At 43.9% G+C, this 10241-nt stretch overlaps 1 protein-coding gene across 1 annotated transcript in view; it reads right to left on the bottom strand.

Annotated features, from left to right (window-relative positions):
• LOC102380954 overlaps positions 1-10241 on the bottom strand; it is a gene marked incomplete at its 3' end in the record, with an annotated part of 76157 nt that overhangs the window by 47117 nt on the left and 18799 nt on the right. Inside the window, exons 3-5 of the mRNA XM_025193805.1 lie at positions 6903-7486; positions 6309-6386; positions 3625-3724 (exon numbers count right to left, since the gene is read on the bottom strand). Coding sequence (XP_025049590.1) covers positions 3625-3724; positions 6309-6386; positions 6903-7486 — 762 coding nt within the window. The remainder of the gene's footprint in view (positions 1-3624; positions 3725-6308; positions 6387-6902; positions 7487-10241) is intronic.

Genomic DNA, 10241 nt, shown 5'->3' with positions numbered 1-10241 from the left:
GCATTCCTGTCTGTTAGCCAAGATTTCTTACATTTTCAATTCTGTAAAAAATAAAAAAATTAGTACTAAGTATAACTTTGTGCTGACCAAGCTAAATATAAGCATTCAATAACAGTCAAATGCTAGAGTGCTGGCCTAGAATCTGGCAACTGCCCAGGATCAGGATTTCAATTCCAAACAGATGGGCCATTTTGTTCTGGAAACCTTATAGAGGAAATACGTTCAGCATCTGTGGAAGGTAATTCTTGTCCTTGCCCTAATGGAGAATACTTGTCAAATGTGGGAGACCCAGGTTCAGCATCCTTCTATAAGCTCAAAGGTATACAAACTGACATCTCCCATCAGCTCCCAATATGATGTATTTTTAAGGTTTTTATTGTTTATTTTTGTGTATCCAATTATTCTTGAATGCGAAGATGCACAAGGAATCTTGGGGTCAGGGTATAAACCCCAGGTCAGCAAAGCAGCCTTTCTTCAAGTGTTTGAAAAAGCCAGGATGGGAGTGAAAAACTGTTGCCACATGTCTCCTTTCCTGTGTGTGTTTTCTGATTTCCCTCCTCCTAGGGAAACACCTTCATCAGTGAGCTACATAGTCAGAGTCTCTTTTACTTGCTCTCTCTCTCTAGCCCTGTGCCTCATTCATTTCTTTCTGCAGTTTCCAAGGTTGAATGCAAGGGATGGAGAGTGCCCCATCTAGAAAAACCTAAGACCTGTTGGCTGGGACACTCTCCTAAGAGGTAGGAGATGGGGGTTTGGAGGTCCCTCCCGCTGAGGAGGACACTGGACCCGAGTCTCCCACTCCCTGGGCATTCTAAACACTAGGCTGGGCACCACTGACCTTCAAAGAAAAGAGTACCCAAAGGAATCATTTAGGCACCTAAGCTGACACATCAGAATTCGAACTGCAAATCCCAGTCTCCAGTGCCTAACTCAGGACTGCAGTTAGCTGCCTAAATCTAGGACAGAGATGGGATTTCAGACACATTCCTCTTCAGCATTTCCTACTGGCTGGCCTATGAATCCCATTCTCAGGTACTGAACTCTCGCCATTTTCTGTATCGGGGACTTGGGTGCTTAACTTAGTTTTTTATTTCCACTCCTTGCTGGACCTCACCCTTTGTGCAAAACCCCAAAATTGATCCTTCCTAGCAGGGGTGGATCAAAGTGGGACACTGATGCAGTCAGTGCCACACACTGCGCAGTGAGCTTTTTGAAGTCACTGACTGATCAGTGCATGTCTTGCCAGAGCTCTGCATACAGTGAGCTCAGAAAGTTCCCTGCACTCCCAACTACTGACCCTGGACTGGCTCATGCTCTCTAGTATTCTTAATAATTATTACATACGTTATTTGATCAACCCTAATAAATATACTCTTAATATTTGTTTTTATCTAAGATACAAGATAAACTGTTAATAAACCTAATTTGTATATTACTATAGCCAATATAGTAAATAATCAGAAGGGTGTTAAAATACAGGAGACCCTTGCCATTCATGGGGGATACAAGAACGTATCCTCTGCAAACGGTGAAATCCACAAATAAGGCACTGTGTTCATGAACACCATCTGTGTTCATGAATGCACTGCCCCCAGCAGCTGGGGTGGGGCACAGCTGCACTGGCGATGGCAGGAGCATGGTGGTGGCAAGCACAGAGCTCCTGAGGAGCTCCTTTAAGTGTATTTAAGATGCAGCATTTGCGAATATTTGGAACCGTGAATGCCAAATGCACAAATAGCAAGGGTTTCCTGTATAGGGATTAATGTTTAGAAACTATGCTGTACTTACAGATCTACACAGATTAATCTTAATAGCTGCATTTATATGTAATGGGTATTTATATTTAGTAATTGTTTTCATAACTCCTAATTAAGCCTGATCTGTTTTATAACCTAATGCCTATAGTAGGTAGGCCCTAACTGTCCACTGTGTCCATATGTGACAGCTGATGGGATCTGGCTGCAGCTCCCTGACTCAGGGCTAACTAGTCCTGGTATAAGTTATAGCAGGAGAATAGTAGCATAAAGTTCCTATGCTAGTTGAGGATCAGACATAGCAGAAGCACACCATGCCCACATGCTCTGCATGCACAAAACCTGGAAAAGAGGCAGTGAAGCCCCCCTGAGGGCACCCCACACTGTTCCTGAGAGCTTTGTCTCTAGTGTATTTTAAAATGGAAGCTCCGCTGCCCCATTTCTGGGTTTAGTGCTGGAGACTGAATTGACCCAGACTGGCCCCATGAGCAGGGCCTGGGATGCATACTGCCTGTGGTGCCTGTTCTGGCCACTCTGGGAACCATGCCACATGCAGCACCCACCCTGGGCATTCACCACACATAACACCTGCTCCTGCAGATTTAAGACATGCTGCACATGGAACCCACTTTGCAGCTGAAATAGGCACTACTCTAGGTGGTCTGGAATCTGTGCTACATGTGGCACCTGTCCTGTCTGGACTTCACTACTCAAGCCACCTCCTCTGGGACCCATGGTACATGAGGCACGGATCTTGGAGGAGGCACTGGATCTGGCATGGAGGGGAGGGAAGGGAGAAAGGGCCCGGCATCTGGGGGCCCCTTTGCCTGATCCAGCCTGTGCTACCCCATGTTACTCATCCAGCCCATAGGGCCAGATGAGTCTGACATCCATGGTTTAGTGTATAAAGAATGGGAGCAGGTAGACACAGGGGTTCTTTGCTACTGCTGCCCTCTCAAGAGTACTTAGTGGACCCTTAGTTATCTGAACAATCTAGTCCTTTGGGCCTTATATCCCAGTCCTCTCTCAAACCCTGATTGAGGGCAGGAGCCTTTGTAGTACTTTGCAGGAATATTTTGTAGAAACTAGGCATGTCTACATGTGCATTTATGCTGGCTTAAATTTACTGCGTTGGAACAGGCCGGCATCTACACGTGCAGGCATTAAAGCGCATTAACACTGTATGTGGGCTGACTTGGGACTAAAGTTAGTTAACTTTAACTACACACACACACACACACATGCGCGCGCGCGCTATGTTACTGCCCAGTAAGGCGTTTACATGTGCGTTACTGTGCAGTAACTAATCAGGTGTAAATTTGATCCCTGCATGATACAGGGATCAAATTTATGCTCAAGTTGGCATAAGTTGCCATCTTTACTGTGCAGTATGAGTGTGCATGTGTAGACATGCACCCATACTGAACAGTAATTTTGGTTACGGTGCAGTAAATGCACACGTGTAGATGCACCCAGAGAGTGCTATTCTGTATTTTGTATAGTGGTATTCATAGGTCAAGATGTTTTCTGTTGTAAAATATATTTAAACAAGCTGTTGTGACTGTGATATAAAACATTTACTCAAGATTAATAACAATTTGAAAACATTAATCCTGGCCAATCATTAATCCTCCAAAATGCTTCTGCTGATGTTGGAAGATAAAAATAAAAAAGTGCATTTTTTTTCTTTTTATGAATAGTGAAGGTTTAACTGAGTTCCAAAAATCTTCAGAGAAATAATGATCTCTATATTATCAATTCAGATTGTTTGAATCATCTCCCATCATTTCAGTTAATAATACTGTAAAGACACTGCCATAAAGGTTAACCCCAACAAGAATGAAAGGAAACTGAAACCCCAGTTTGATACATTTGTAGCTGTGCTTGTCGGAGTCTCTCCACTGCCCAGACACATGGTATTTTCCAGTCAAGATCTTCTGACTTTGAGTCAGAACGCTGAAAAATCCAACCTTAAGAAACAAAAGGAGAGGTCAGAATTAACTATAGCAAGAGAGTAATCTTTTAAATGTTGGTCCAAGGCATTGCCAATACAATGTAAGGCTTGTTGATACAATTATGAAGTTTCAGTAGTTGTTTATTTTCTTAACCAGCTTCTTGTTAGTAGGAGAGAAAGTGCATTCCAAGCTCCTTTGGTTAAAAAACAAAGAACAAAGGCATCTATGGAGAGAGAATGCTTCAAAGGACTAGATAATTCAGATAAGTTCCAGGTTAGATGTTTATCTGAACTGCATCTGAACTTCAAACCTGCTGAAGTTTCAGCCACTATTCATTTGCCCTTCAGCCAGAGAGGCCCACTGTTGTTGCTGAGATGGGCTGGATGCAGCATACTACAGAGTCTTGATGCCAGAAAAAAAATCACTGGAGAATTGGGCCACATCTTCAACATTGACTCATTGGAGTGTTGCTGGTATAAGCAGTATGGTGCTGTGTCTTAACACTAGCTTTCCTTTTCTGGGTCCATTCCATTTGGTGAATGCACTGCCCTCTGAGTACCTTTCACACAGTTCCTAGTACATCTCCAAGGAGTATTTGGTTTCAAAAGCTTTGTGGGAGCCCAAGGGATTGTGAAAGAACAAATCCAACTCCCACAATTCCCTGAAATGATCAGTCATTTTCATAGCATTTTCTCAAAATAAGGCAGAGGAATAGTTAAGGTTTGATCATTATTTCCACTGGCATGCCCATAAAATGATTCTGAGACACTTCAAAAGATCCAGAAGAGGTGAAAGAGAGTATGCAACTACACACAGCCAGATAAGCAAAACAGTAATTAATGGTATTCAAGCTATAAAGCTCAGTGTACTACACTCTTGAAATACCTGACTTATGCACACCTTCAAGACAAAGTCAGGCAGATGGCAGGAGACTTTTGGGTCAGGTCAACTGTAACAGAATGGGGGGCCAAGTAGTTCTTGCTTATCCCTTACCCATAAAAGGAGGGAAGCTTGCAGTACTAAACTAGGACAAATGGGACCACCATGCAACACAGAACAGGAAAAAGATTTTTCTGATGAGAGCTGGCTACCCCAGACAGTCCCTGGGCACACACTTGCTGTTGGGAAATCCATAGTAAGTGATGTTATGGTATAAATGTGCAGAACAAAACCTTGAGTGTTGAAGGAATGTGTGATCAAAGTGGAAAATGATCCTGAAATCACTGAGAAATTTGAACAGTTAGGCTGTCCAGCTCTGCAGGAGCTAGAACAGTAAGTCTTAACCAGGGTGAAACCTGTTCATGGTCAAACTAGACTTGATGTTGCATCAGGGCTGTTCTCTTATGCCTACATACCCAGGCAAAGTAAGTGATGCCAGAAAATCAAATAAGTCTAAAGTTTTTCAAAACAAGATTGAAGAATACAATCTTCTCACACCACAACATACATAGTCATAGAGGCTCTCACTGTACTGCTTCTTGGCTTCCAGAGGTTGTATTTGCTGCCTCTGCAGCACTTTCACCTGTTGTCTGTCCAAGAATTTAAGCTCTATACTCTGATCACATGTAGAATATGGGCAATAAGCCACCTGACCAACTCCAAGGAAGATGGGAAGAAGAGTTGTATAAAATATTATATTTTTTAAAGAAATGCAATCAATAACCTTATGTTAAACACTAGGGGTGTTTTTACACATGCTTCAGGGTTGGGGGGGAGCACTTTAATTAGAGAGGCTCTGAGAGCCATTCTAATTAAAGCACCTGCAGTGTCTCATGTATCAGCATCCCTACACTTCAAAATGGCAGTGGGGGTGCTTTAACTAAATCTCATTGAACAAGGTTTAGTTAAAATGCCTCCAGTGCCATTTTGAAGTGCAGGGATGCTGATACAGGAGAGACAGAGGCTGATGGAGCATGCTAATTAGCACACTTGAGCAGACTTGGTTAATCAAGTTTGCTTCAATGCACTGTAATTTCAGCAAGTCATAGTGGTGTCCCCACACATCTACAAGCACCCTAAGTGCACTTTATATCATCTTATTAGACCACATAATCTATAAACTGTTAAGTTTAATACCATGTGATAGGCACTGCAACCCAGTGCATAACTGTCCTCTTTAAAGGCAAAAGATAGGTAACAGGGTAAGGGGCCTAAACAGTTTCTAGCAGGCATGGGCTTAAAATCTTATCTTAAAACAGTGATTTTGTCCTGTATTCCTCAGATAGGTCTGAAGGTATTCCTCAGAGGACAGCTGATGAACCTTACTGGCAGAAAGCAGATTGTGAGGAGGTAGGTATATAAACACACAGCTATGGAGAGAATAGACCTAGGGGGCTTGTGGTCTCTCTGGCTGAAGCAGACATTGAAATTCTGTTCCATTTTTAGGTTAAAAGAGACAGATTTCTCTCTTGATATTTTGTTTTATAACCAACCTCACTCATATAGTTGCCTTAACTTAAGCATAAGGGAATACCATGCCTGTCTTACCCATTGGTATTAGTTTGTCACAGACACCTAGTACCAAACATATAGAAGGGGCATCGTTTTTTCTAAAACAAAAGAAAGAAATCTGTTGGCTTTGAGACTGTTAACATCTTACCTCTTTCCTCACAGTGTTTGGATGATAGTGAGAAACTGATTGTGATAGGTAACTGGGTAGCATGTTGTGCAACAGGAGCTAAAGAGAAGGAAAAAAAGCATCAAAGGGCATATAAATATGCTGAATTATGTGAACACATAAAAACATACAGTTTTTCTAAAACAAATTCTCTCTGTTAAGGAGAAGCCTGAAGTTGCTTACAAATTGCTGAACAAGACTTGTCTAAGACCAGCAGCTCTCTGGTGATTATTACAGCATTGGTGTTTGTTGTGTAATATGCTTTGGATACAGATGATCCTTTTGGCTCCAGATAGTTATTCCTTCACTCACCTTGAAATAGAAATCTGAACATGCTTTGAAAATGCTTTGAAATGTTGCCCAGTTTCACTGTAGTTTTCCCAAGTGTTGGTACCTCTCACTCCAGCTGCAAGGCTATTTCATAATGCTCTAAAACAATACTTCGCAATGAATCACAACAGATACCTACTCAGCCTGTAGTCTAGCCAAGATAATTTTTTTTCTACCTGTGCTCTAGTTTGGCTGTATTTTCATACCTACGTATTAGAATAGAACACTTTTGTACAGTGTACTTACCTTTGTTTCCTAGAGTCCTACTTGATGCAGTTTCCAGATTTCTTTTTTCCTTTGCACCATGTAAAACGCCACTCTTATGCTGATGAACTTTTGCATTTTCAGCAGTTTCATAGCTTATGCATTCAGACCTAGGAACCATCTTATCATATTCATCCAATGCTTGGCCTCTCCCCAGGCTTTGGCTTTGGCATGTTAGTGACTTCCGGCACCATTTGCTGTAATCAGCACCTTCAGAGAGCTCTCTCCAGCTATAGTTCAGGACATTTATAAGTCCCTGAGGGAAAATTATTTCATAACTAGTAAAGAAATGCAAAATTTCTGCAAGTTCCTGTAACATGGTGAGAACTGTGTATCTGTATTCATCCAACTGGCTCAGCTGTGGATCTTCATCTTCTGGAAGAGTTGAAGGCATCTGAGAAATCTTTGAGTTGGGATCCTTGCTCTTGGTATTGAATAGGGAATAGGCAGATGTTTGACACACAACTGGATGTTTCACTCTTCTTTCAGTATCATCTTTTAAAAATAAATCTTCATTTCTTTCCATATAGTCTTCTCTACAATCAGTCTTCTTGCATTTGACCAAGCTGGGAAAAAAAGATGTTTCTTTAAGTAACAATGATTTATTGTAATCAGGAAAAGAGAGCATATACAGTAGAAAGATGTCTAAATCATGGACAGCATCCCCAGCCACAACCTCAGCAGGCTGGCCAATAATTGAAAGGAAATGGACACTTAGCATCTTTCTCTCTTCTAGAGGTGATACTTGCAGATCCAGCTTAAGACACATTGCCAGGGTGATATGCTGAAGCTTTATCCTGTGATTGCTGTACCTGTGTATCTTTATACTGACTTCATATACTTTGGATCAGGTCTTAAATTCACCTTAAATAATTATGCCATTCAACATTAAGAGCAATACTACTTTAATTTTTCATGTGCTGACTGATCATATAGACAATTTCCCTTCTCATAAGTAAAATTAATATCAAATACATTCAAAGCTTTCATAGATTTCATAGACATTAGGGGCTGGAAGGGGCCTCATGAGATCATCAAGTCCAGCCCCCTGCCATAGGCAGGCAGTCAGCTGGAATCAAGTGACCCCAGCAGGTAAATAAATCCACCTGTTTTTTGAAAGAGTCCAAAGTAGGTGCCTGCGCCACCTCTGGGAGGAGTTTGTTCCAGACCCTGGACACTCTCACCGTAAACAACTTTTTTCTTATGTCTAGTCTAAATCAGCCTTCCTGGAGTTTATGGCCGTTAGACCTTTGTAACAGGGGGCTTTCTTGGGGCCTGTCCACCATTGGCCTGCCAACTTGTTTCTGGGTTAACTGCCTGGCTCACTCGTCTGCCACGCCTCATTGTCTCATAATTGGTTCTTATTGGGCAGGAGGCTGCCCATTCTTGCCCTGATGCTCAGGGGTACTCTCTGCTGCTCTGATTCTCCCCTACACCACAGCCCAAGTCTTGCAAATGGCATCCATGTGACATAAATACTCCTGGTGTACAGCTGGACCAAGCTTAGCCCTTGTTGTCAGGCCTCATACACACACATGTTCATACCACCCTCCTCTCACTAGGGCCTCTCATGCTCCACCCCCTCTCACAGGGTCTCTTTCATGCATCGACCACTTATACCACCTTGCTCCCTCCTGAAGTGGGCCCCTTCAGTCATAGGCTTTATCTAGCGCACACCTTGGGTGGCAAATGTACCATCTTTTGGGCCTCTCCCGGAACCCTCACCAGGGTAGTGGCCAGCCAGTTACTTGACTGGGACCAAGCTTGCCCTGGCCCTTCCTGTGGCAACTCTACACAAACTCTCATGTACACATTGGGCTCCTAGCCCTCTGGTTTTCCCTTCACTGGGGCTCCACATCTCTACCCCCTCACTGGGGCTATGGGGCTTCCCTCCTTGGTGAGGGCTCAGATGGCCATAGTCATTCCTGGCCCCAACTACTACCCACAGTGATGTGGGGGCTAGAGGTTATTGAGGTGCCCCAACCTGCCTTCCACTGGGGTGGTAACTGGTCTGGTATTTTCCTGGAGGCTCCTGAGCCTCCAGTTGTTCTCATACAGCAGCTCAGCCAGGCATCGTTTCTGCCTGCCTGCCAGCAACAATCTACTCTGTTTATATAGGCAACCAGTGTCTCAAAATGGCTGTCACAATCAAGCACCTGCTGGCTGTTTGGCTCAGCCCTTAAAGTGGCAGGCACCAACGGTGCCCTGGCACAACCTGCCACAACCTTGTTATCCCTTGGGGAGCTCTGGTGAACAGCTGTTCTCCCAGGTCCTGATGCACCCCTCTTATATAATTGTAGGTTGCCACCAAGTCTCCCTTGAGTCTTCTCTTTTCCAGACTGAAGAGTTCCAAGTCCCTCAGCCTCTCCTCTTATGGCCTTCTCTCCAGGCCTTGGATCATATGAGTGGCTCTCCTCTGGACTCTCTCAAGCTTCTCCACATCCTTCCTGAAGTGGAGGGCCCAATACTGGATGCAGCAGTCCAGCTGCAGTCTCACCAGGGCCAAGTAAAGTGGGAGGATGACTTCCCTGGTTTTGCTTGAGATGTATTGGTAGATGCATGCCAGAGTTTGGTTTGCTTTGCCAGCCACAGCATTGCATTGGTGGCTCATATTCATCTTGTAGTCAGTCAAGACCCCCAAGTCCCTTTCAGTTGTGGTGCTAGCGAGCATAGCACTGCGGAGCCTGTAAGTGTGCTGAGGGTTCTTCCTACTGAAGTGCAGTACCTTACATTTCTCTATTTTGAAGGCCATCAGGTTTTGGTTCAAAGTTAATTGGCCTGTATCCCCAGCCTGTCCTGCGGTGTGACCGCCCTCCCCCATAATTTGATATCATCCACAAACTTGGCCAGTTCACATCTGACTCCTGAATCCAGATCATTAATGAGGCTTTGCCTTATAAGGGTAACTTTCTTTAAAAAATTAGGCTTTCTAAGGCCATTCATAGAATCATAGTAAATTAGGGTTTGAAGGGACCTTATGAGGTAATATATCTAGTTCAACCCTCAGCAGGACCATCCTCAACTATCTCATCCCACCCAAAGCTTTGTTTATCTGGGTCTTAAAAACCTCCAAGGATGTCCCTAACACACTGATTACTGTATTTTCATGCATATATCCCGCGGGGTATATGCTATTTTACAAAAAAATGGATGGGTGCTGGCTATACAGGGGTGGGGGCAATCGATGGACTTTTTTTCTGCGGGGGCCAGGGCCGGGGCACCTCGACGCTGGGCGCGGGCAGGCCAGGCTGCGCCGCCTCCCCACTGGGCCTGGACAAGCCGGGCTGTGCCACCACTGCTGCTGCCGCAGCCATGGGGGCC

This window comes from Alligator sinensis, unplaced genomic scaffold (assembly GCF_000455745.1).
Source record: "Alligator sinensis unplaced genomic scaffold, ASM45574v1 scaffold1290_1, whole genome shotgun sequence".
Lineage (NCBI taxonomy): Eukaryota > Metazoa > Chordata > Crocodylia > Alligatoridae > Alligator > Alligator sinensis.
The sequence above is the reverse complement of the archived record's forward strand: the minus strand, read 5'-3'. Positions and strand labels throughout refer to the sequence as shown.